The sequence below is a fragment of the Daphnia pulicaria genome, chromosome 4, assembly GCF_021234035.1.
Source record: "Daphnia pulicaria isolate SC F1-1A chromosome 4, SC_F0-13Bv2, whole genome shotgun sequence".
In the NCBI taxonomy this organism is placed as follows: Eukaryota; Metazoa; Arthropoda; class Branchiopoda; order Diplostraca; family Daphniidae; genus Daphnia; species Daphnia pulicaria.
This window is the reverse complement of record NC_060916.1, coordinates 13,700,164-13,725,781: the sequence shown is the minus strand read 5'-3', so window position 1 is coordinate 13,725,781 and position 25,618 is coordinate 13,700,164. Positions and strand designations below refer to the sequence as shown.

At 39.8% G+C, this 25,618-nt stretch overlaps 4 protein-coding genes and 2 long non-coding RNA genes across 8 annotated transcripts; 4 read left to right on the top strand and 2 right to left on the bottom strand.

Moving 5' to 3' along the window:
• The first annotated feature begins 375 nt into the window (after nt 1-375).
• LOC124336880 (erythroid differentiation-related factor 1-like) lies at nt 376-5,017 on the top strand. The gene is made up of 17 exons (XM_046790772.1): nt 376-1,143; nt 1,208-1,383; nt 1,448-1,509; nt 1,575-1,610; nt 1,677-1,838; nt 1,915-2,026; nt 2,089-2,197; nt 2,268-2,410; nt 2,482-2,643; nt 2,702-2,800; nt 2,872-3,479; nt 3,556-3,785; nt 3,854-4,000; nt 4,063-4,217; nt 4,285-4,445; nt 4,508-4,724; nt 4,800-5,017. Exons 1-17 carry the CDS (start codon nt 436-438, stop codon nt 4,939-4,941), a joined length of 3,429 nt encoding a protein of 1,142 aa, XP_046646728.1. The 5' UTR covers nt 376-435; the 3' UTR covers nt 4,942-5,017.
• LOC124336916 lies at nt 4,815-13,861 on the bottom strand. 2 transcript variants are annotated; one of them, XM_046790839.1, is made up of 11 exons: nt 13,745-13,861; nt 13,031-13,159; nt 7,940-9,735; nt 7,756-7,867; nt 7,340-7,691; nt 7,164-7,275; nt 6,995-7,095; nt 6,703-6,927; nt 6,393-6,631; nt 6,194-6,318; nt 4,815-6,131 (listed from the first exon to the last, which is right to left on the bottom strand). In XM_046790839.1, exons 3-11 carry the CDS (start codon nt 8,036-8,038, stop codon nt 5,022-5,024), a joined length of 2,475 nt encoding a protein of 824 aa, XP_046646795.1. In that variant the 5' UTR covers nt 8,039-9,735; nt 13,031-13,159; nt 13,745-13,861; the 3' UTR covers nt 4,815-5,021. The 2 variants fall into 2 exon arrangements, with proteins under 2 accessions (XP_046646795.1, XP_046646796.1); XM_046790840.1 differs by lacking the exon at nt 13,745-13,861 and having other exon boundaries at nt 7,940-9,026; nt 9,654-9,735; nt 13,031-13,181.
• Nucleotides 10,367-11,001, top strand: LOC124337370. The gene is made up of 3 exons (XR_006917272.1): nt 10,367-10,434; nt 10,513-10,676; nt 10,827-11,001. It is a non-coding gene; the product is annotated as an uncharacterized LOC124337370 (long non-coding RNA).
• LOC124337318 (eukaryotic translation initiation factor 3 subunit D-like) lies at nt 11,441-12,187 on the top strand. The gene is made up of 2 exons (XM_046791425.1): nt 11,441-11,702; nt 12,066-12,187. The coding sequence occupies exons 1-2, from the start codon at nt 11,447-11,449 to the stop codon at nt 12,074-12,076; spliced, it is 267 nt and encodes an 88-aa protein (XP_046647381.1). The 5' UTR covers nt 11,441-11,446; the 3' UTR covers nt 12,077-12,187.
• A 257-nt stretch (nt 13,862-14,118) lies between the features above and the next one.
• On the bottom strand, nt 14,119-22,361 carry LOC124337052. Of its 2 annotated transcripts, none has more exons than XM_046791072.1 (4): nt 22,088-22,361; nt 15,909-16,769; nt 15,424-15,679; nt 14,119-15,310 (listed from the first exon to the last, which is right to left on the bottom strand). In XM_046791072.1, exons 2-4 carry the CDS (start codon nt 16,550-16,552, stop codon nt 14,993-14,995), a joined length of 1,218 nt encoding a protein of 405 aa, XP_046647028.1. In that variant the 5' UTR covers nt 16,553-16,769; nt 22,088-22,361; the 3' UTR covers nt 14,119-14,992. The 2 variants fall into 2 exon arrangements, with proteins under 2 accessions (XP_046647028.1, XP_046647027.1); XM_046791071.1 differs by having other exon boundaries at nt 22,092-22,361.
• Nucleotides 22,362-24,743: 2,382 nt separating this feature from the next.
• Nucleotides 24,744-25,253, top strand: LOC124337458. The gene is made up of 3 exons (XR_006917386.1): nt 24,744-24,805; nt 24,875-25,067; nt 25,136-25,253. It is a non-coding gene; the product is annotated as an uncharacterized LOC124337458 (long non-coding RNA).
• Nucleotides 25,254-25,618: the final 365 nt, after the last annotated feature.

Sequence of the window (25,618 nt, the reverse complement as noted above, 5' to 3'; positions counted from 1 at the left end):
GAGTTTTCCGTCCAGGAAAAAAACCGGCGAGTTCTATAGCGATTGCGCTGTTCATAGTCCCCGCCTCGGCCTCAACGTAGTTTGGAACTTTTGGTTGTAAAACAAACGGAACCAACATCCCCTGGTGGCTTGTAGATATATTCGCAGTACATAACAACGGATATCTGTTCTACTAATTATTATTCCCTGCAATAACTAACATGATTACTCGTTTCCCATTAAGACAATCAAACAAAACTACTAGGAATGAGCATTCTAGAAGAAAGCTTCACGCCAACTTGACGTCTAATAATAGAAGTCAGCCTAGCAAGAAGAGGCATCTGTTATTATTACCCGACTGTTTTGATCCTTCGAAAGTGCTGGAATTGACTGGAAAAACGTGTTGATTGAGTTCTCCCGCAGTGTCGGGTGTCGTTTTTTTTTTTAGTTGACATTATGGAGTCGTGTGAAGAGGACGACGAAAAGGAGAGAGCATTGCAGATGAGTAGCCCTGCGAACGATTTGACGATTGATATTTATCGCCCACTTCTTAGCAAAGATTCTGAACATGAAAACGAAGGAAAGAGAATCAAATCATTTGCTTTTGATTTGCATTCAACAGTCAGTATTCCTCCACGATTATCTTTATTACAGAGCAACACCGACTTGAACACACCACCAGCTAATTGGTTGCTAAGTCATCCTAAGAAGATAGTTGGGCCAGCTGTTTCCAGGAATCCAAAGTCAACAGATTTTGCCAGTTTTCACATGGCTTCATCTTTTTTAGATTCTATGGGTGAAGTTGATGTTGTCAGCGATGCAGAAAACATCAAGAAGCTTCTGAAGATACCGTACAGCAAAAGTGCTGTCAGTATGATGGTTCATCGTGTTGGAAACACACTGCTGCTTGATGAATTTGACATTCACACTCACCTTCTGAGAGCAGCTGAAAACGAATGGGGTTGGCTGAAGAAGTTTTATTTGGAACACATATTTGCCTCCTGTCGTGCTAAGCAAAAAGCCTCAGAAAAGAAATCCAGCCGGCACAGTCGCGATTACCTGCAGCAACAAAACCTCATCTCAAAATTTCTCTATCACAGTATAGCCCTTAATGAGTCTGAAAATACAGACACCCAAGTTCAGGACAGGAATCATCAAGTTCAGGTAAATTTGTGTACTATTTAAAGTGCTTAGAATTTGAATTCTTAGTAACACAAGTCTTTTCTAGCCTGTAATTGATCCTCTTGGTGATCCTGTTCCAGAAGAGAGTCATGTTCACGATGATGCTCTTCCTCAGTTTTCTAAAAATATCATTTGGACATTTGAAGATTTGCGGATGTTAATTGGTACAGATATGCCTATTTTTGGCGGTGGTACTCACCCGTGTCTTTCGCTTCGCTTAAGGTAAGCTCTTAAGTCAAGCGTGATAGCTAAAATGAGTAATTCTTTTATTTTGTCCATTGATCAGAGATATGTCGAAGCCAATTAATGTGCTAACAGGACTGGACTACTGGCTTGACAACTTGATGTGTATGTCATATATTACCTGCTATTTCTTTGTTTTACAATTTGTAACTTAATGATTAATTTTGTAGGCAATGTTCCTGAAGTTGTGATGTGCTATCATTTGGGTAAATAGCGTCGTGCTACGTGAAAAACTAGAAAAAAGCGTTGTTAAATCCTTTGAATGGTTACAGGTGGTCTGGTCCAAAAATACGAGCTTATTAAGACGGACGATTTACCACGCTTACCGGGCTCACAGTTTAAGCCGGGCATTATTAAAGATGTCGCACAAAACATTCTCTCTTTCCTAAAATCTAAAGCCACCAAAGCAGGCCACACTTATTGGCTGTTTAAAGGTAAAATAATTTTTACTTTGGCGATCAAGGAAATTAATGTCTTACATTTACTTTTCGTGTCTTCTTCGTGAAACAGCAAAAGACGATGATATTGTTAAGCTTTACGATCTTACTTCGTTGTGCAATGATTTGAATGAAGACATCAACCAGAATCCATTTACGACACCAGTTGCCATGCTACTTTTCAAGTAAATTTGTTTGCCAATGCGAATTTTAAATTGTTTAATGAATGCGTATGTGTTTTTTTTAGAGTGGCGCGAAATTTGAAAATGTCCAGCGACTGGAAGCGACACCAAGGCACTGTCTTAGCTCTTCTAAAGAACTGCCTTTCCCTTCTTGATGCAACCAAATATCCACAGGTAGCAATATTTAGTGATAATATTTCTTGTTTTTTTTTTTTACATGTCAGGTTCAATACGTATTTTTTAGGTCGCCACGTCTGCTTTGTACTATTTATCTGACGTCTATTTACCAACATCACTCAAAGTTCCAGAAGCCGAAGATACTTCTGAAGAGGTCGAAGAGGAATGGTCTGACGAATGGGAGGAACCCTCAACGGAAGATCACTTCTCGTAATTTTATTGTGTCGTAACAAACAGTTGGAACATTATAAATAATTCGCCTCTTAAAATTTGCGTTACAGTGCATCTGTCGACGTGGCGGCACTTTCGACTCCGCAACAGGTCCAGGCAGAGGAAGAGAACGTTCGTAGAAATGCGCGACCCACCGTCGGAGATAATTGGGAACAGCGCTGCACTTTTGCACTCCAGCACGCAGTCGAAGCCCTTGAATTCCTCAGCAACAAGTGAGTTAAACCAAATATATGAATTGGGAATGACATTATATTTGTTTTCCATAAATAGGGGGAAAACTACAAAGCCATCTGAAGAAGAACCCTCTTTGGCCACACCATTGAAACCCATTCCGATGCCATATCAGACATTATCACAACCTCCTCTCGAGTAATTAATTTAATTGATCTTCAAGTAGTTTGTCCTCACATGTCTGACTAATAATTATCTTTGTGATCTAGTGGTGTCACTGGCTCATTGATGTTCAAGGAACCACAGAACGAGTGGAAGCAACAGTATTGGCGACTATTGATGGAGAAATGCCGTTTGGCTTACGTAACTCTAGCCGATGAAGCACGAAAAACCAGCCCTTCAAACCCTGAGAAGAGTTTGAGTCACCTTCGAATGGCCGCGTTGCTCTGGGCTTATTTGGAGCCTCCTGGTTTACCTTTGCCGGGACCACCTCAATCAACTTCACCTCAGAATTTGACTAACTCAACATCCCTGCAAAGTCATGCCCTGGGTTTAGCTGGAGATGTTTATTTCTCTATGGTGCAACATTGGAATGAAGTAACTTCTCAGCCACAGCCGGTGGAACGGAATTTGATTGACGATCAACTCCTACAGTTGCTCAGAAATTTGCAACTTGGAAACGTGTTGGACGAGAGTTATTTCCCATATCCAACGTCACTTCACGAAGCATTGCAGTTTAGCTTGGAGCAATATCGTCTGGCCCTTGCCTCCTTCGTCCCACTAGAATCTGGAGGTGCATCTGACGTTCTCAGCCTTGCCAAACGCCTGGGGAATGTTGCCAACGAAATGGGCGTCTTCTTCATGAGTAAAGCATCCGGTAATTCATTTGTCTTTATCGTAGTTTACTACAAGTAATAGGAAACACTTTACATTTCAATACTCAAATGTTTTAGCTGTGATGGAGGAAGGAGGAGCGGAATGGAAGCGCAAATTCGTGGAACTTTTTCAAGTCAGTCAGCAACATCTTGAAGAGGGCACTTTTGTCTTCCGCAAAATCAAGGATAACGTCAATGTCGCCCTGCTCTCGTGCAATTTGGCCAAGCTACATCGACTTCAAGCGCGTGCGCTGGCACCCACCGAGAAAAAAGAAGCTAGTCTAGCCGAGTGGAAATGCTACTCAAAAGTATGCAAGACGATAATTCGTGTCACTTTATGCATAGCTTTAATTATCTTTTTTTTTTTCCCTTAAAGGCATTACAATGCTACAAACAAGCGTTGGACATCTTGGAGCGCCGAGAACTGAACACTGGAATTTGGGACGCTATTGTTTGGGACTACACAAGCGTTCTCTTCACTCTCGCCTCTTTGTTACAAGACTTTGCACCGCTTAGCATTAAAGTAACCAGTTAAAACGTCAGCTTATTCCAATTGATTATTTGAATTCACATTTTACTATGTAGTCAAGGGAAGAAGTAGAAGCAGAGATAATTCAGCTTTTAGAGAATTGCATCACTCTAAGTAAAAGTGAAACTTCAGAATCGCGTCTTCCGTTACTCCAATATCGTGCTGCTACTTGCCACTACCGCTTGGCTTCACTATACCACGACACTTACCGGTAATTAAAATTTGATTTAGTGAACGTTTTGTGTTTACGAACTCAACGAGTTCATTATTGCAAGTAGAAATGGCGACGGCGAATCGATCATTAATGGCAGGAATGTCCGAATGGTTGCCGAGCAACACTACGCTGATGCACACACTTTGTTTAACCAATTAGAACATTGGGACGAAGTCATAAGATTGCAGCTTGAGAAAGCAGGCGTTTACGAGTTCCAGTTGAAACGTATGTATCATATTTTGTTCACCATTATTTCAAATAGCTTATTTATTCTAAAATTTTTTCAGGTTTGACTGGCGTCGTGTCTAAGATGCGTATACTTCAATCCATCCTGGATTGCTATCGTTCGACAAAAGAAGCTTTGTCCGCACTAGCTCAACCTACTAGCGGTGGTGATGTTCCTAAACTTGAGCCTAAAACTTCTGAATGTTTGACATTAATGTGCTCAAGGATACAATCAACATTACTTCAGCTGACCAAGTTGTCGAAGAGCGTTAAAAAACCGTAAGCTAATTTATCAATTTCAGAATGAACAATTCCTATTCAGTCAAAATATTTTTTGAAATTTACTTTCAACAGCAACTGGGATGCAGATATTTTTCGAAACATGTATTCTGTGTCACTCAAGGTTAGTTCTAAACAGCCAATCAGCCCCGATTGGCATGTACATCTTGCTCGAGTGGTAACCGAATTAGGCGAGTTTCAGCCCTCTGTTAATTGAGACATTTTGAGGTACAAAAAAATAATACATAAACATTTGCCGCATTAAAATTCATTACGGAGATGTATAAAAAAAATGTTTTAGAATTCCGCTCTTAATGCGTTGTATAGTCGCTGCTTTAACTCCTTTTTGCCGGTAATGTTGCGTTTCACATCTGTGTGACCTAAGAAAACGATAGCTTCAACAGCGTTAAACGTTGGGTAGAAATCTCTTGGGCTTTCTTCAATGCTTTCACAGATAAGTTGGAGCAACCAGAGAAACGATGAAGGCAACGAGGCGGAGAACAAGTTCCAGTCGACGAAAGCCACCAATTTCAGACGGAGTGCGCTTATCCAGTAACCGTAAGATGGGTCATGTAAAAGCAGACTAGGTCGCGATTGACTATCGTAAAATTCATCAAGCTCGTCGTCGTCGTCGTCAGAAGAGTTAGAAACAGGTAGTACTTCCGACTTTACTGTTACTATTTTCCAGGCATAACGATCCATTTGACTTGAAGATTTCGAAATCCCACAACGTGAAGTGATCAAAGGCATGACGAATTTTCTATCCTTTAATGCTGGGCCCTTGTGAATATTTAAGAGATGCGGTGGATTCGCCTTCTTTAGAGCAGCTGCCAACAGTTTGGGTTTTCTAGCAAATACTAAAGACGAAGTGGAAAATTCTTGCTTAAGTTGTCCATATTCCGAGGGGTCGAATTCCAAAAGCTGATCAGCCAAGCCCTGAAGGCCGAAAAGAGAGGAACGAAATCTTGGTATTCTTTTTGGAGGCCCGGACGGGGAAGGAAATCTCTTCGAAGCTTTTTCAAAAACTTCTAAGATGGACCTATCGATTTCTGACAATTCAGTTGTAGGGCGGTTATAATGATAAAATCCTTCAGTTTGAGCAAATTGATACACATAAGCGGGATCCATTTTCTTCACAATTGCTTTTCGGATCGCTGTTGGAACGTGAGTGCGATCGATGACGTTGCGGCGGTATTCAATAAATCGAACCCACTCTTTCCACACAAACAGAGTTTTTGTGCCCTGAGATGTTTCTTGGTTATTTTCATTTTCAACTCCTTGCTGTTTGCTAGCGAAGCTTGACGAAGGTTTTAGTTTTAACAGATTGTTAACTTTCGTGGCAAAATCTGAAATTTGAAATTCTGTCGTTCCGTCTAATCCAAGTACCAATTTCATGGCAACCAGGATCTTAAAAGAATAACCAAGAATTTAGTGTTTGTTTATTTCAATGTTCAATTAAAAACTATTACCAGGGATCCAGCGTACGCAGCATCACTTGGAATCCTGTTACCAAAGAAAACGGTTTTCCATTCAGCGTCGTTATCATCCTGATTAATAATTCTATCCAAGGTTCTGACATACACTTCAAGTTCATCTGTCAATAAGGATTATGGTAAATGTCAACGTTTAAATAATTAAACAATATTTTTTTTTCTTAGATTGACTCACTTGGCAACTGAAGATCACAGATGATTTTAGACGCCAACAGAAAGGCAGGTGGCTTGGGTAGCTTTTCGATATTTAGCATTGTAAGGAGACGACCAGTGTTTTGACGAAAAATTCGAGAACAGGGAGCTCCATTAGTACGGAGTGCACCCAAAGTATGAGCCTCCGATCCACTGATAGGCATACTTTTTGGTAAAAGTAGATGAGCGCCGTAGAGAGGGATGAAACCTTCCCGAGCCCACCTGAAAGAGTTTAACAAGGATTCTAAAATATGCAGGTCTTGGCGCTTTTAATGGCAAAAATTCTAGTATACCTTGTCAAATCACCATAAGATATTAATTGACCTTTCAAGAGTAGTGCAGCATGAAGGAATGACAATAGTTTATGCACCGTCATGTATTCTGGGTCGCTGCATGTTGACCTGGGTGCCGTATAATCCTCTGTTTTGTTTTTTCTCTTAAGTATGGAAACTAGTTCTCCTTCAGGAAAGCATTCAGGAACAGCATACTTCATGGTAGACAAACGACTTCTTTTTTGGCTAATGAGAAAGAAAACCAAGAACTTTAAACTAAAATCATCTAAAAATGAACAGAATACCAACTTACGCGTCTTCAACTGTACTTTGAGTTTCTGCTGATGAACCAATTGACTCCGCCATCGAAACATCAGTGTCTGCTCCACTAAGGGCCAGTTTCATATAGTTACTCTGAAAAATTTCAGTGGAATAATCAACTTGCAATTCGATAAAAAGATTATTAACAGTAAAATACATACCTTAAGTTTTCGGCCTTTCTTGCGTCTGTCAGCAAACGATAATTCGGCATCAGCGGTTTCAAGTAAAATATCCATTTCGCCCAGGCCCTTCTTGTAGTACTTTCTTTTCGCCCTAAATAAGATAATTATAGTTAGTGGGTTATTTTTATAATATTCTGAACGGAAATTGGTCATACACTTTTGGGGCAGAAAAAAGTGTAGTTCTTTTTGGTTTGATTTTAGGGGGTTGATCATCACTTTCTGCTTGAGAATCTAGCTCATTATTTTGAGAAAACCAAGATGGGACTATTGAAGATTGTTCCGCTACTTCTTCCATCTCTGTCTCCCTGGTTCTAAATTCATCAGGTAAAGGTGATGTAGGAGGTGGTGCTTCACAATATGCAACTTCCATTTTTGAAAGATAGGAAGCCCATAACCTGTGTACACAGGGTTTGATTTTGGGATCAGCACCACACTTGATCAGTGCATCTGTCATTTTGACCAGAATAAAATTGAATCCATCATATATATTCCAATCTTGTATCCTCTCTACAGTTGACAAAAAATGTAAATAATAGTGTTTTGAAATTTAAATTATAAATTTTTTCCATACTATTCCGTTCTTCTTCCTCTAAATTTTTCCTATCCTTTTTCTCGCCAAGTGCCTTATATTTTCGACCTTGAGTTTGTCCCTCAAATTCATCACAAACAACTTCAACATGATCCTAGAAGTAAACAATCAGAGAACAAATTTTTTAAGATTATGAATTGGAAAATGGAAAATATATTTAGTTTACAGTAGCATAGGTGTCGCATTCGACACACACATATTGTCCATTGACATTATAAAAGTTAGTTTTCTTGCACTCTACACATCTTCGTTTTGGCTTGTCCATTCTTTTAGTCAATATTTATCAAAATCAAGATTTGGGAATTTCAAACACACGTAAAAGCACATGTATGAGCACAAATCCACGTGAAATCCACGTGAAATCGTGAATGACAGAATGAACAATGAAGCAGACGACACATGAAAAGGGATTCCATAAAGTAGTAGGAAATTTCTCTACCAGGTGACTCTGAAAGAGAAAAATAATTATGCGGCCTTTTTCAAAAGTGGAGAGTAGTTTTAGCAGTTCATATGGTATAGTTCACATGGTGGGTTTTGAAACAAAAATATGTGCAGCATTTTTATCCGGATGACGCAGTTAAATACTTATAAATATATCGGCATTTTCAAAAGCAGGCACACCAGTTAATGTGATTTATTTTCAACAAATATTTATGACACATTACAGAAAATCTGGTTTTAAATTTTAAGTAAAGCCCTCCAGCTGGCCAATGGCCACACAGGTAGTCTTCACATAAAAAAACAAAAAACAAAAAACATGGGCAGCATGGTTCTCATGTCGACACGTCAGAAACGCCAATTCAAAAATTGAACGTGAATCTTTGGTGAAATCGCCAAACAACTCCGTTGAAAGTCGTTGAAAGCCTTTCTCAGGGCTCTCCGTCCTCGCGAGTCGCGTAACATAATACTATGATTGTCAAATTCAATTGCTGCTGAATTTGAATTGTCATCGAACTGTCAAGCGTGCTAATAGCGTCCAATCTGATGGTTTTGGTCGTACGTTGTTATCTACGCGGGTTTCTTGTCACACTGAATTTGGATGATATATGAAAATTTTAAGATAGATCGACCGCATAATCCTATCGAGTCCACACATTTTACTGATTGTTCGTTGACCATTGCATTTACAACTGCTACCGCAGCCTGACCAACTTTCAATAACTTTCATTTCTTGAGGTATGAAGATTTTATTGTGGCCAACCACATCTGGCTGGTTATTTCAGTTTACGTGCCAGCAGAGGATACAATTTTTCCTGAAAATTAAGTATGGATTATTATTGCAGCGACTAATGGTCGAAAAATGTCCATTGAAGTAAACTGAATTACATTTTTTTAATCTAGAGAATACAATACACTATGCTTCAAATATTCTTGATTGAGATTTTCATCGTTAGATGGCGGTCAGGTGAAGTTAGGTAAGAAAAAAGAAAAAAAACAAAACAATTTGATTACTTCGGACTGGATGGGAAAATTTATAAAATGTTGAGGCGTTTTGATGACTTTCGATGAGAAAGTCATTAAAAATATTTCTGTTTTGCGCACGACACGCTTCTTTAGTTTAAAATTGTAAACCGTGCGCAACTACGCACACAGAAAATATCCCGTTTAAATTATTATGTTTATCTTAAATTATTGGGTGATTTCTGGGAAAAATTCACACAACACGTTACGAAAACTTACGAACGATTCGTGACATTTCGCAGTCACATACCCAACTACACGCATATTTTGGTTTCATTCGATAAAGCTAGCCTTGGCATGATACCATGAAAAGATTAAACGTTTCTCAATTCAGCTTTACCAAACGAAATACCACGAAAATTGATTGCACGATTATTTGACGACGAAAATCATTTCCAACTGATAAGTTATATCATTACCATTTTGTTGACTTTTGTAGAAAAGAATATCCGAAGTTTTCACGATGTACCGGTAGGTGGTTCTAGTGCGTTGAAACTCCCGCTGGAAAAATTTCCCGATAGGGATTTATCGGCAAACGACCCTGTCCTCCTCCCACCCACCACCCCACCCGACCCCACTCCACCCACCTCCCACTCCGACTGTGCGACGACGTCTCTTTCTTCTACGGCTCGATGGCTGTTTTCGGGGTTTTTCACTCGATTTCTCTCTGGGAGGTGGCGCTGTTCCTCTCGGAGAGATAGGGAAACGATTTTCGTCTGGGGGGTTCCATTAATGTTTTATACGATTTGCGGGGTTTTTCGTGACGGTATGCAAATCGCGACCGTCTTGTAGAGGAGATGTTATTACAAGGAGCCGTCGTGGTCCCGCTTGGATTAAAGGATAGGGGTCGGCGTGAGATAAATCGAAGAAAGAATGACTTTTTTTTAGTTATTTTTTCTTCCGTCAGGTGGTTCTGACGCCAATCCATAATTCAAGGCCGACGAACTTCAACGCGGCCTTGGATTGGAATTCAAAAACAAAACAAGGCTGGCTGCTATTCAAAAACAAAACAAGGCTGGCTGCTAATCAATCAACTGAATCAAGGCAAGTTTAAAGAAAAATGTATGTAGTCAAATTTTAAATAATGTATAGGTAGTATTATCCTTTGATTGTAAATTGTTTTCCCTACTACGTAAAGCTGGTACAATAGCCGTACGGTTTTTTATATACCGAAAAGCATTCATTCATCATGGAGTCCAGGTATAATTAAATTCTGTTGGTCTCTTATTGAAATAAATTGTCCTTACTTAACGAAATTCAAATTTGGAAATATCAAAGGATGATTTACGATGTGATGGTAGAACAATGCTGGATTATCACCCTTTAATTCTTGAAACTACATTAGTTTCCAATGCCAGTGGATCGGCAAGGCTGAGACTTGCAAACTCATCAACATCTGGAAAATGAAATTTGCAAATTCCTACAAAGATCCTATGCTTCAGGTGATACAATTAATTTATCTCAACTTTCTTTATTGACACGACAGCAACATTGGGTCTTGTATGTTGACATATTGATATAGCTGATGTAGTGATGTGATATTTCCACCAATCAAGAATTTATCATGAAATATTTTAATGGCATTAAAATAGATTCTTGAATGTGGAGGGAACCCTTATGATGCAGTGTCATTGGCTGAGAAATCGGCTCTTTATACAACCCAAATTCCATTAAAATAGCAACCATGGACGGATATCAACCAGATCTGGAGCTCTCAGATGATCCTTATGTTACCAAGAGACTAAACACAGAGAACATTCCTTGTGGACTGACTTTGATGAAGGTTTGTAAGTTAAAATTTGAAATAAATAGTCTAATACTAAGTTTTCAGGAGGTGGTGTCCTGGTGGCACGTTGCGAACATGACGCTATCACCGTTGGATCGGCTGGTGATAACCAATTTATCAACATCAAAGCTCTTAATGAATGGGACTCAAGGGTATGCATATTTACTGTTCGTAATGAAACTGTGTCTTTAAAATGATTTTGTACTTCAAGTTGTCTGGTGAAGTCGAATGGCGCCAGAAACTGGACACTCAGCGAGGTGCTGTTCAGGCCAACGAGCTGAAGAATAATGCATGCAAGCTAGCAAAATGGACTGTGCAAGCTCTGCTCGCCAACTCTGATTGGATTAAATTCGGGTATGTGAAGGCTCCTGTTGTCCTTCGAACATTATTGTAACTAATATTGATTGCTTCAGATATGTTTCCCGTATGCACATTCGAGATACATCGCGTCGTGTAATCCTTGGAACACAGCAGTTCCACCCGTCAGATTTCGCATCGCAAATCAACCTTAACATCGACAATGCTTGGGGCATTCTCCGTTGTATTATTGATTTGTGTATGAAGGAAGAGGATGGCAAATATTTGTTGGTGAAGGATCCTAACAAGCCCGTCATTCGCCTTTACAAGGTGCCCGATATTACGTTTGAGAGCGACGATGAAGCATTTTTCGGAGAAGGAGAAGGTTTGAAACCAATCAATATCGTAACGTGCGTGTGTAACTGCTGGCTTGCTTTTTTTGCTTGGGTGTTGGCCTCTCTTTTTTTTTACTATCAAAGATTAAATAAACACGTCCAAGCAGTTAATCAAATTTCCCTACATTTGTACGCCGTGTTACGTTTTGCTTGAATTCGAAGCTCGAGCTTTGTATTTATGTATAATATCTAACCACTAGTGGAAGTGCTTGGCTTCTTGGGGGAAAAAAACCTAATTAGATATGCGACATGACTTAAGGTAGTTTTAAAAAAGGCGCTATAAAACGCATGATTTCATAACGACAACTACGAAATGGTAAATAACAATGTATTCATTTTTTACACATGAATAGAAGACGAGTAACGGCTGATACAAACAAAAGAACAGCTCTTCCACTAATTCCCCAATCTACAACAGTACTACGTTTGTAATGATCGTTACATGGAATAAAGCACTTATGAAGCTTCCAGTTTACTTATATACAGCGTTACTTTGATTGATTTCATCAAAAACATACCCTTATTTGTCTTGAGCGAGATTGATGTCTTCAGGTGGGTTACTGCAGTGAACAACAATTATGATGTTCGTTTCAGTCATCGGGTAAGCAAGCCAACGAATATCTTGACCGATCCCGTCAACTTCCTTTTCAGTAGATTCAGCAAATCTTTTCACAATTGAATTAGGGGTAGCACCTGATATGGGCTCGACTTTTAGCATAACCATATTCGTCTCTACGGTATATCGATCAACTTCCACAACGCTTTTTCCAACCTCTTGCGCAGTAACAGCCAATTGACCAATTGTTTGGTGAAAATATGATCTTGAGCTACCCTGGTAGGTCCCTTTGAAAGTGACAAAATTCCGGCTGCGGCCAAAATACCCGCCTGCCGCATTCCTCCTCCAAGTGCTTTTCGACAACGATGAGCCTGAGTATGAGTGTTATTGAATACCTCCAGTTCATGTTGATATCCATCCATGGTTGATATTTTAATAGATGGAATTTATGTTGCATAAAGGGCCGATTTCACAGCAAATGACACTGCATCATAAGGGTTCTCTCCACATTCATGATCTATTTTAATGCCATTAAAATGATTCATGAGAAATTGTTGATTGGTGGAAAAATGAGAAATTGATGATTGGTGGAAATATTGACAAATTCCCCCCAAAAAACCTAAACCCCGTGAAAAAAACACCCTATCGGGAAACTCGCGCGCGAAGCAAGGGATCGGCATATATAAAAAGGACGCAGTAAAAAAAAAAAGAATAAATAAATATCAGTAGTCTATGAGGCGTAAATTGTGTCGTTTAAATTACCATATTGAACTAGCGGGATTTCAAAAAGAAATACGCAGCCAACAGGACCTTCGTTCACCTGGCAACGACATGTAACCAATTCAGGTGTTGTGTCGCAGGATGTGTCAATTTGGTGGATTTTTTATTTGTCTGAATCGAAAGAAAAAAAACATGTTGAAATCAAACGACACAGTTTTTTTTGTCTTTCTCCTTCACAGTCTGCTTTTTTATCACGCTCCGCCAGACATCGAAAATAAAATAAAAAAACTTGCGAGACTCGGACATGGTCTGTTGTCTCGTTCAGTCATTCTGCTGTTCTCTCTCTCTCAGTCGAACTGGATCCAACCGGCTTCTTATTCAAATGAGTTTGCACTTTTCCGCGCCACAGACCGGTTCGAGGCATTGGTGAAGAAAACATTCCAGAGATCGTATATAGTTTTATATATATATATATAAATACATATGTATAAAAGATAACGAAAAAACAAAATGTCGTAAGCCCTAGGGGAAAACCGGAAATCAGCTGTGTGAATCGAGCCGATGCAAAAGATACACCCCCCCCCCAAAAAAAAAATAATAACAAAATAAAAAAAAATGCAACTTTAAATACAATGATCCGGAACGTGTTGCGTCAGTCTGGGTTCAATAAAACAAACAAACAAGAGAGTGGAAAGAAAAAAAAAATCACAATCCCAATGTTATACAACCGAAGGAGAAAAAAAAAGTAATACTTACATAACGTAACTTTGTTCCAGTCTCCCGATTTTTGTGTGTGTGTACACATTTCCCGTCCTTTTTTTTTTCCCCCGAATAAATAAAAGTTGATTGCTCCCGCCGTCACAATGAACCCGTGCGATCGTCGCACGACGGGAAAGACCAGACTAAAGTCCGCGCCATCATCAATTCAGTGCGCGCATTTTTATTTTACTTCTTTTTAGTGAAAAGGAACAAGTTGGAAATGTATTCATGGCGCAGAAATCTGTACAGACATTTCCCAATCGCTTATTGATGGTTGAACACACACAGTTATTTAGCAACGCCAGCGTGATATCATATGTAGAAAATAAAAATAACATGAGGCGCAGTAGTAATTTTTTTTTTATACAGACACACACACACACACACACACAATGATGTTTGATGGGAACGCACATTTGGAATTATTATTATTTTTTTTCATTACTTTTTCTTATGTTTTAATTCATTTGGTCCGCAAGTGCCGGATGTCGCACTTTTTCGATGCGAATTTTGCAGATAAAAGAAATGGGAGAAAATAAGGAAGGAGAAAAAAAAAATACACATAATCATTAAAAAAATATTATACGCAAGAGATAATCGCCGAATCATAATTTGGGAATCGAATGATTCAACGGTGGAGACAATGAGATCGGCGGGCTCTACAAACTTTAGACATCCTGAGGCAATTTTTCTTTTCTATGTTTTGAAGGAAAAATAAAAGGCTGTGAAGCTTTTTTTTTTAAATTCAATTTCTATCGTCACTGGATCGTCCGTTTTCAAAATCATCGATTTGGAAAAAATAAAATAAATCAAATATGTTTTTAAAAAAAGAGGAATTTTCTGATTGGTTAATTTTTTAAAAAATCATGGTATTTTATTTTTGTGGAATGACTGGGTTTCATTAAGGGTACGAATATTATTTTTTCTTTAGGGAAAAAAAAGAAATTCGAATTTGGGGAAAGCCATAAATTCCGGATAATTAAAAAAAAATTTTGATAATGAAAATAACTATGAAATTGGCCACTTTGATCCGGAAGACTCGAGAAATGGCGAAACCTCTCGCCATACTTGGAATTCGATTCAATAAAATTCAATTCGATAAATATTTCACAAAAAAAAACAATAAAACAAAAGAACAAACACCATTGTTGTTTTGTTTTTGTGTCACCCTGGATTTCCGACAGGTCATTAATTTTTCCGTCCCAAACTCTTGTGTGAACATTTTATATGTGAAATTCAATTATTTCACTTGGCTCGACTCTTAAGTTTTGATCCATTCTTCTTGGCGGCGGCGGCGGATGCAAAGGCGGAACCCGACGGCATGGATTTTTTGACGAGTTTCATTCGCTGGCTCTCCTGGACTTTGAGTCTCAACTTGCTCAAGACAACCGGGCTGGCACCCGTGCCCAGTTTGACGTGTTTACCCGTCAGAGCTCGCGGTGATCGCTTCTTACCGTGAGAGAACTCGCCAGCCTCCATATCCTCCTCTTCCATTTCACCTTCGCCATCCGATCCGCTGATGGATACTGCACCAACAGCCGGCGAGCTTGGCCCACCCGAAATCTGCGCCATTTTTTTAGGAGAAGACTCGGTAAGTTACAACTCATAAATCTCTGCTGCCCCTCCATCTTCAAAAATAAAAACGAAAGAAAAGAAAAAACGAGTTGATAACATACCTGTCCGGAACCGGTTGCCGGATCGGCGGCAATCTGTTGCTGCTGAGATGCTTGAAGGAGCTGCGTGTATCCGTAGCCGTAAATGCCTAGGAGCCAATTGGGTGCCGATGACAGGTAGGATGACGAAGACGAACTACTGGAACCACTGCCTGGATCGCTTCCATCCTGCTGCGACGGCTGGGCGAATAAATGCTGAAGCATCAGCTGTTGCCGCATGAATATCTCAAGGGCCGCCGATCCGGCTATTTCTCCCGACCTGCAACAACAACAACAACATCAAAAAAAGAAACATTATTATTAGATACCGTATTATAGTCATCATAATCAGAAAAAGAAAACCAAACCGGTTATTCACGCACGATACTCCGACTCGTTAAATTTCTCTATTCTTTTTCTTAAAAATTTTTAATTGGAGACTTTCTCCTCCGTAATGATGACGGCCGGAGAAATTAAAATTAAAATTAAAAGAATTTTTAATATCTCACCTAGACGGTAGGACAGATTCAGAGTTGGTGCGTCGCAAAAGGAACTCGAGTTGGCTGTTGTCGGTGGCCGCCCGGAGAAGATCCGAGCTGCTGGTCGTCCCCAAATTCCGACTCCTTCCGCCGGAAGTGCTGTTTCCATGGAAGATTGTCGTCGGATGGAAAGCGGCGTTGCCGGGGCCGGCCAATCGCGATTCGCTCATGCAACGAAATTTCAACGTTTCAGCGGCGGATAAAGCGGCGGCTGCGGTCGAGAACTCGGCGACCGGAGCTGCGGATGCGGATGTTTGGGACGGGATCCTAGAGGAAGAGGATTCAGTCACTTCAGCCGACAGCCACGGTGTCCTGTATCCGGCAATATCGGCGTGAGACATGGATCGATATTTCAACGAATCGGCGGCTGTCATGGTGTGGTCGGCCATCAGCGGAGCAGGTGGCGGAAGCGGATCCTTGAATCCGTGGATCCGTCTCTTCTTGGCCGCAACGGCCGCAGTGGGCGCCAAACAGCTCTCGGAGACGGAGCGGTTCGTCAGGTCGACGCTGCGGCATCTCGACGACAGTTGGCTCAAATCAATCGGCGAATCCGGCGTCACTTGGGCGCATTCCGACATGGACACGCGATTTTCTTTCTTCTCGAAATCCATCATTGAAAATTGTCTCTTTTCTTTATTTTTTTAATGAACCGTTTCTCATCAAATGTCTGCAATTTTCTCGCTTGCCAGTAAGGGAGGAATGTTGGAATATTAATATTCAAAATTCACTGGAACATCCAAATCGCCGAGTAGGTCCGCCGGCGGATCGCATCGTCACTGTATTCGCATGATATAATAATTGGTTGTTTTTTTCTGTTGTTTCCTTTTTTTTCTGAAATAATAAAAACAAAAAAATTCATTTTTTGAAGGGCGTTTTTCATGATAAAAAAAAATGAAATAAAATTTTCAAGTAACGAACGCGGCGGTTTTAATGGTGAGAGTTTTTATACACACGTAATATTTTTTTTTCTTTCTCTCTCTAGTTCATTTCTAGACAATAAAAACAAAAAGAAAATGGCTCCGCGGTCTAGTGGAGAAGGGGCCGCCGTATTTTTCTTTCTTTTTTTGATGGATGATGTAATAATGGGATCACGCGATAATACCATCAGCAAGGGCGGAGAAATACGAGAGCCCCCCTTCTCTTCGATATGAGTTGAAAAGAAGACCCCCTCTCTCTATATATATATATCTCCCTACCACCTTCTGGGTAATAATAATAATCATCATCATGGCGCGTAGTTATATGCGGTGGTGGAAACACAACACGATCCATCTGTCATCTGCGGTCGATTTTTTTACTTTATTTTTTCTTGTTTGAGTATTAAAAAGACGTCTAAGAGAATTAGTTTTGAATCTTAAATATTTTCTATCCGGTTTTCCATGTGTTTTTTTTTTCTCGAATTCCCCCCCAAAAAAAGGCCATCGGGGGAAATAACAAAACAGATGCGGGGGGGTCGATTGATTGCACCCGGGAATGATACAATCAACTTTCGCCTACCTTGGGCGAATAATTTCAATTTAATTTCAGCGTAGAATTTTGTTTCTCTTTTCTAAATTTAGTACAACCACCATAACCACCACCACCACCACCACCATCACCTTTCAGTCCTTTCTCTATGACGCCAATATTCTAAGGCTTGCCCTTGCCGAAACCTTTTTTCAGGTGCAACACACCAGGTGCGGTGTGAACTGGCGATTGACGTCACACACACACGGGTCGACTCTTATCTTATTTGACGTCATTTTAGGAGTTGGAGGGAAAATAACTTACAGGAGAGAAAAGAGTTGAAAAACTTGGCGTTGAGTTGCCGAAACAGTTAGATAATATCGCCAGAAATGTAATAATTGTCCCTGACATTTTCCTCTATTTTAACAGTGTCTCTCTCTTTCTTTTTCTTTTCTTTTGTGTCTTGTAACAATCGAAACAACAACAACAAAAAAACCAATAAATAAAACCAGTTGAATTAGTTTTAGTTTCTCCCGTCTTGGAAACAATTCCCCCCCCCCCATGTGACAGGTGGTCTCTGTCGGAATATTAGTTGTAAAAAAATAAAATAAAATAGACACTGGCCACTGGATTGAACCCCGCAATAACCGGTTTCCAATGCGCCACCATCATTATCTGTGTATAATAAGCGGGAGGAGGAGGAGGATGAAGACCTATAGTAGAGAGAGAGTAGTCACGCGGGATCACGAAGCGGGGCTGGATTGTAATAACAAACGTGTACACAGATTTTTTTGTTTCTTCTTTTTTTTTCAATTTGGAAACTTTTTTCGAGAATCAAAACCGACGAGACAAAATGGTGCCGACGACCTGTAAACAGGCCGCGCGGAACCGACAGAGTGTCGGGGGAAAATATTTTTAATTGAAAAATGTCGTGACATTTTTTTTTTCACGGAGCTCTCCTTAATATAAAATCTCCGATTTTCCCGCTAATCGAATGTTGATCAAAATGCCGTTTTTGACCGAGACCAAAAATTGTAATATCCTTTTTCTTTAAAAATGCGTCTAGTCGTAGTGAGTGTGCGTATAGACTGTTGCAGAGTTTGTTGTTATTTCTTCGCGAGAATTGACGCACACAAACAACTTTTGGACGGAGGGGGGGAAATGGTCAAGGTTACAAAACATGGCGGATCGTTAAGTCACCACCGAAAAAGGGGTTTTTTCGCCACACACAACATCCACCGTTGTAAAAAAGAAACGAACAAGAAAAGGAGAAAAGGAACTTTTTTTGGCAAACATGTTTACGTCGCAGACACAAGAAGAACCGACCGAGGCAGGTAAACCGGTTTTTTCGGTCGGAGAGGGTGCATTTATAATGGGAGTGGAATGGGGGGAGGGGGAAGTGTTAAAGGAGAAGAAGAAGAGAAGGAAATTTTTCTTCCAAGGGTTCGTCTATTGTCCAAGTTATTCGCGTGACGGATTGTTATAGACGGACAGCACTTCTAATACTTTTGAACCTGCTGCTGCTGCTTCCCCCTTTTTCTCCTCCACCCCAACACACAAGGGGCGCAAAAAGGGTTTTTTGGCAGAAAAGAAATCGCGCAAAAAAATTTTTTCACACGCGCAGATAAGAAAGAAAAACGGTCGAAAAACAACCCCGTAAAAGTTCAACGCACTCTTACACCAGGGCGTCTATACGAAAAGGAAAAATAATATCGGTCAACGAACCGTTTTTTTTTTCCAGTGCCATCGAGCCAGCGCATGTTTGTTTCCTTTTCAATTGGTCATTATCTATCTACGCGCAAACGAGTGTGTGTGTGTGTGTACATATAGCAATAGCAGCCAACAAGAAAATAACCGAAAAAACTGGTATTACATTACTCTCTTTCGGGTTTATCGTGGTAAAAAAAAAAGAAAGAAAAACAAGAAATCTACTTCAATTCTGACCTCTTTCTCTTTAAATTTTTCGTCGAATTTAATTTAAAAAAAAGGCGAAATTTAGAAAAATAAGAAAAAATGATTCAACAATCAAAATGGCCGTTTGCTATCGTTACAAAGTTCGAAGTCGATAACACACGCCTGCCACCCAAAAATGAAAGAAAATCAAAAACTTTTCTACTGCGACATTTCTGATGTTATCGATTGACAATCCCCACCCACACACACATATAGTGCCAGTTAGTAACCAAATTTGGCTTTGTGTGTATACATTTTCTTAGTTCACAAACAGCGACGACTGTATATGCGTGTGTACACAAACGGCCAGCAGAGAGTTGACCGGGTACCTTCCCTGATTCCCTTTTTTTGACGGCCAAACGGAAGATAACAATTGAAACAGTGCCACACGTTATCTTAACCACGTAGTTCACGAACCGCGCAGATCATTGGGTTTGTAATAGATAATAAATCAATCTATTAATATTTAAAGCTTTACAGTATTCACGTAATAGTCGATCTCTCAGCTCGTTTCTAAAACGAACAGTTAACAAATACGGACTTTCATCACCTCGTTTTTACACAATCTGTTCCCACTTGCCCTTTTAAAAATAAGAACCCAAAAATAAGATGATTAGGTTAGGTTCTGTTTTTCTCGTCAACCGAGAACCAGAAAAATATAAATCAACAAGTGTGTGTTGGGGACCGCGAGTCTATGAGGAAAAAATTGGGTATAGACACAATTTTTCTTCTCGGGGGAGGAGGATATAATGACGTGACGGTTACAAATGACGGAAGCCGCGTATAATTTAACGAGCGCAGCTGTGTGTGTGTCTTTTTTGGGTTGAAAAAAATAAATAAAAAATAAGTAGATGGTGGGGGGGAGAGACTAATGAAGTCACGGTAGTACGAAAAAGTTGCACACGCGAAAAACAATTTTCAGCGAGTTTAAAATTTCTCGTGGAATTCTAATCAACAACATGAATAATGAATCGAAAGTTAAGAATCGAAATCGCTGTTTAACGATCGCATGCTGAGTTGTTGCTGACGAATGAATGTGTGACTCCGCCATCTGGTAGATCGATCGCGCCGGATGTTAATAATAAGCGAAAAAATGACACGATAGGAAAAAAACAAAAAAACAAAATCACGACACACACACACACCATATTAAATAATAATGATCCTACCGAGAAAAAAAAAAAGAATTAAAAACAAACAAGAAATACAAAAATCTAATCGTTTGATGTGGGTCAGGGATGGTTAAGCCCGGCAGACAATTCGTCAATGTCTGAGCCGTGACCGTCTTTTAGGTTTTGTTTTGTTTTTATTTTATTGTATAATAATAAAAATTTGTGTCTTTTCGGTGTGTGTGTGTGTGTGTGTGTTTTATTTTCTTCTTCTTATTTGGCTTCTCGGAAGACTTAACTCGCGCACCCAAAAATTCCTTGCGACGATAGTAGCGTCGTCTGCTGTTAAAAAACATCGGACGACAGGATGGAGAAGGAGGAAAAAACCGCCGGCTAATGGCAAAGTCGTGTCTTTTTTTTCACGCATACTTGGCGGAAGATCGAGAGCGAACTTTCGTTTGTCTAGGGGATGTTGTTTAATCGCCGGTAGCAACAGGATCCTCCTCCCAAACCCAACGGTTGTCACACACACACACAAACCAAAACTTCGGGAGAAACAAAGCGGCCATCTTGAAAGTCAAAAACTACACTTCTCACACGCATAATTCAATCCAGTTCCCCCCCTCCACACTTCCTCACTGCAATTAAACTTGTTACAGGACGGGGCGACTATTTTTAAGTTGCATCAAGTGGAGGGTGTGTGACACGTGTTCGCCCCCCCCCCCCAGTGGGTAGGCCCAGCAGTAACACACACTCACTAGTCGTGATTCACGAAGAACCAACAGTGCCTCGGTGACGCCAGGGCTGTTTTCAAACAGCAGACAAACGTTGTTATGACTTTGTTGCTAAGAATGAAACGGAAACTGGACTGGTGGCGTTGCGGCCATAGTTGTTGGCAAGAATCGAACCATTCGCCCGCAATCTAGCTGTTCGTTTCTCGTTTCAACTTGATCTCGTTATCCTTCGAAACGAATATAAGATTACACCATTTTTTGTTTCTTCTTCGTTTTTTCTTTGGAACAAATCTCTCTGTGTGTGTGTGTGAACTTTGTTGACCATGGGCGAGCTTAAAGTTCACGGACTCGGGAACATATCCGACACTAGTTTGTGTAACGCAAAACGATCAGCTCGTTAAAAATGTGGAAGAAACAAAAAAATAAAGTTTTACCGTTTTCTTTTTCAATTTTTCACCCAAAACAGGGGACCCACTGGCTGTTATTTATGTGCAGTAGTATAATTCCCTCAAAGCGGCGAAATATAAATAAAAAGTCCACACAACAATTTTTCGTTCGAGACTTGGAACAACAACAAAAAATAGAAGAACGACGAGACTTTTTATCAAGATGACGTCACGCACCACAGACAACAAAAACAAATGAGTCCTCCGTCTCCCATCAGGCGAGACACACACACACACCACCGACAAGAAGTTGAGAGAGAAAAAAGGCGAAATCAACGCGGGTTTTTGTTGTGTGTCCCCATTTCTCAATCGTGAAACAGAACCCGCCGCCATTAATTTCGTAATAATTATTTTTCCAGAGAAAGAACACCCAAAAAAAAAAACAAGGGGGGGGGGGGGGTTCGGTATTTTTTTTTCCTGACCAAATTCGTGACGAAATAGAAAGAAAAAAAAGTGATTACTCACGGGTTAGAAGCGCGCCGAGTGGTGAAACAGAAAACGTGTTGAATTCGGTTGGAAAAAGGTTTTTTTGTTTTTCTTTTTCCTGAAATTCGATACGAATTTTCAAGTGGAAATGTTGTGGAATTACACACAGAAAAAATATAATGAAATATTGGGGAACGTTCTCGTTCGTGACTGGACTGTGCGCTGAATGCGCCGAGAGTGTGCGACGAAATGAAGAAAAGAAATCGTATGCGGACGACCACCGAGGCGGTTGGAGCACGACTGACGCGACACCTGCCTGAGTTACCAGCAAAAAGAACTCGGTGGGCGGAACAGCAGCGCCACTGCGGCGGAATGAGCGAAACTCTAGTAGAGCCACTTGGGCCGAAAGAGTTTGGGCTTCTTTTATTTTGACATTGTCACGCACGTGGAACACCTGTTTCCTCACCCCACCTCCTTTTTCTTTTTGTATTATTTCATTTTATTTTTGATAATCGGCGAAATAAAAACACTGTAAAAAAAAACCCCGAAAAATAAAAAAAATAAAATTATTGTAACGTTTAGTCCCGCGTGTCGCCACCATCTTTTTTTTGTTGCTGTTTGTTAACCCGAAATGATCCGCTTCGGAAAGTTTTAGACTTTTTCGGATTGACGTCAGCAATTTGAAATTGTTTTCTTGCCAACAATAGAATTTCCCCGGATAAAATTTTTTCTTTTTTTTTTTTTAGATGCGCAACTTTATTCTTTCCCCTTTATTATCCACAAGTTTACACTCTACCTTATTTTTTTTTATTCCGTTTTTAATCTACGCCCACAACATTTTTTTTATTTTTAAATTTTTTTTGTTCAGGGAAAAGAAAAAATTGCTCATTGACGTCATTGGAATCACGACGCCGCCAATGTTTTCCAGTTGCGTCTCCTGGCCGTGTCCGCTTAGCTGGAAAATCTCGTTAGAAACGAACGGACCGAAAGTTTGGTCTTTTTTTTTCTTTTTTTTCTTTTTTGTCCTACCCAAAATGAAATAACATAACGTTTCTCTGAATTACTTGACAGCAATACTCCACCCACACCGTATACAAGTCGGTCGTATAAAACCTAAATTGTCGCTACTTTCGTATCGTTTCACGCTCGTCATTTCCACACACACACAAAAATTGACAGCGGGCGGGGACGTCAAATTCTCAGGATTCGTTCCGCCGGGGATATAGAGGAGGGTCCTCTCTTTAGAACTGTGGGTTTCGACCGCAGTATATGTACACATACATATATATAGTTTATATTTAGCCTAGACTGGCCACTGCATATACATCTATTCAAAATTGTGTGTGACCTTCACCATGGGCCTGGACCAATGGCGGGTCGAGTTATCATCATCAGTCGCGTGCTCCTCCGTTTCCCTCAGTCGTTATTGAAAAGCTAAACAAACTTGTGTAAAGCGAAACTCTTATTAAAAACAGTCTCTCTCTACTTTTCCGAAGGAAACAAAACAAGCGAAAAATGTATAGCTATATCTGGCTGTTGACGTTTTCAACCCCTCTCCCTTCTTCTCCTGAGCTGAAAACCCAATGGTTGTCCAGATAAGATAACCCACATTGCACTGGGAGGCGGAATATATCATCTCTCGTGCACAGCACACAGTGGAGAGAAAAAATAAAAGTTATTTTGGGAAAAAATCTTTTTATTTATTCCCCCCCGCCCGTGATCTTTGATATAAGGTGGCGGTGGTTTTGGTGGTTGGTTGGTTCATATTTTTACAACTCATTATCATTCAGTGTGGTATCCGCATAGACACACACACACACACACACAAGAGCTATAAAGCGAGGCCGGAAAATTCTTTTTTTAATAAAAAACCCGAAAAAAGCGATGATGCAATACTTGTTTTGTGCACCTTTTCTGTTTTCTATGTGTGTGTGGCTGGTCTTGTACACATTTTTTTTTAAAAGATAAAATACCAGAAAGAGGTCGACAGTCTGGTCAAAAACGATAACGACTCTATTTAAGTGTTTGTAATCTGTGAATGTGTGCTGTATATAATATATCTTTTGATTGTACTCCGGCCTGGTGAAACACACACACACAACACCCAGTTCAGTATCTAATTTTTGCCTTCGTTTCGGTGTGGGCATAAAGGACGTACACAATGAACTGCGGGGCCCAAACAGCAGCGTGAGATGACGATAATCCCCCGAAACCCCAAGGACTATATAGCAATAGCTCCATCATCCTTATATACCTAGATACGGGAATAGAGAAGAACCAGAATAGAAATGCCATAAAATTTTATGATGATGATCTGTAATAATAAAAAAAAAAAAAATACAAAGTTCGGGGTACGTTTTGTATAGACATATATTATTATTACGAAACAGTGTTTTTCGACTACGTTAATATTACACACAAATCTAGACCCGGAAAATATTTTAACAGGGACTGATCACGCTCACGGCGAGAGAAAGAAAAAAGAAAAAAAAAATGTTTTATGCGTTGGTATATATACATGTATATATGAGAAAAGGATCTACTGCTGAAAAGGGTCGATCGATACTTTGGAACGGTCGCCTCTCCGCCCGCTCAGAGTTCTAAATTTAGCCCAACACAGCCGGCAGGTATACTCTGCGTGTAAGTATACACATACACAAGCCAGAGAGAGAGAGAGAAAAAAGAGAGAGACTTGTGTGTGTGTGTATACTATTCTCTGCTGGCGAATCATCCAATCAATAAAGCACAATATGGTTATTTCTTTTCTTACTTTCGTCCGTTTTTATTCATGATTTCAATTTGGCTATTTATTTTTTTAAAAGAAGAAGTATATAACCTTCGAAGGTCAAAAGTAAAAAACGAGCTTGACTCCTCCTACTTTGGCTTTTTCTGCGTTTCTATTGTTCAGAAATAAGAAGAAAATATTTCAAATTGATCAAATGATGGTTATATTCTTGGGGTAAATAATATAAGAGGCAAGCCCTCCTCCTAGCCCCCCCCCCTCTCCTCACACAGGTAGTATACGTACTATAATAGTAAGTTAAGTAGTACGTGATGTATCTTTTTTTCTTCTCTGCTTTCAGGTTAACATGTAATTTCATCAAAACAAAAAAATTTTGTTTTTTTCCCCAAACAAGGGAGGGTTTAATTTAAATACTTTCGAAAAAAATTTTTATTATTGTTATGTTTTTTCTTGTAGCTGAAATAATACATACGTACACATTCGTGAAATGTCGACTTGATTGGTGAGTTGTGTCAATTCCAAAATTTTCGTGTTGTTCCACCGGTTATTCCTTTCCAAATTAAAAAGAACAAGAAAGAGTATTTGCTATTGAGAATTAACAAGAGAATGAAAAAGAATCCAAGGGAACCGTCGTGTCGAGCAAAACGATTTAGCTGTCCGTCATGTACATATAGAGAATCAGAGGGGGTTAGTGATTGAAGAGCGAAGGGAGCAGAGAGAGAGAGAGAGAACCTCTTGTGGAATTTTGGCCATTTATCTTTCCGCGTGTATAGACCAGCAGACTGCTATATTTATACACATTATATACCTGGCTGGAAGCTAT

Excerpts from the sequence above, each read along its gene's own strand:
- LOC124337318 (XM_046791425.1), top strand. The coding sequence starts at position 11,447 with ATGCACATTCGAGATACATCGCGTCGTGTAATCCTTGGAACACAGCAG.
- LOC124336880 (XM_046790772.1), top strand. The coding sequence starts at position 436 with ATGGAGTCGTGTGAAGAGGACGACGAAAAGGAGAGAGCATTGCAGATG. Across the intron at positions 3,786-3,853 it reads AGTGGAAATGCTACTCAAAA|GCATTACAATGCTACAAACA; the intron begins GTATGCAAGACG and ends TTTCCCTTAAAG. Across the intron at positions 4,446-4,507 it reads TTACGAGTTCCAGTTGAAAC|GTTTGACTGGCGTCGTGTCT; the intron begins GTATGTATCATA and ends AAATTTTTTCAG.
- LOC124336916 (XM_046790839.1), bottom strand. The coding sequence starts at position 8,038 with ATGGACAAGCCAAAACGAAGATGTGTAGAGTGCAAGAAAACTAACTTT. Across the intron at positions 6,632-6,702 it reads TCTTATGGTGATTTGACAAG|GTGGGCTCGGGAAGGTTTCA; the intron begins GTATACTAGAAT and ends AAACTCTTTCAG. Across the intron at positions 6,319-6,392 it reads CTGTGATCTTCAGTTGCCAA|ATGAACTTGAAGTGTATGTC; the intron begins GTGAGTCAATCT and ends CCTTATTGACAG.
- LOC124337052 (XM_046791072.1), bottom strand. The coding sequence starts at position 16,552 with ATGATGGATTTCGAGAAGAAAGAAAATCGCGTGTCCATGTCGGAATGC. Across the intron at positions 15,680-15,908 it reads GAATCTGTCCTACCGTCTAG|GTCGGGAGAAATAGCCGGAT; the intron begins GTGAGATATTAA and ends TTGTTGTTGCAG. Across the intron at positions 15,311-15,423 it reads CGGCAACCGGTTCCGGACAG|ATTTCGGGTGGGCCAAGCTC; the intron begins GTATGTTATCAA and ends AAAATGGCGCAG.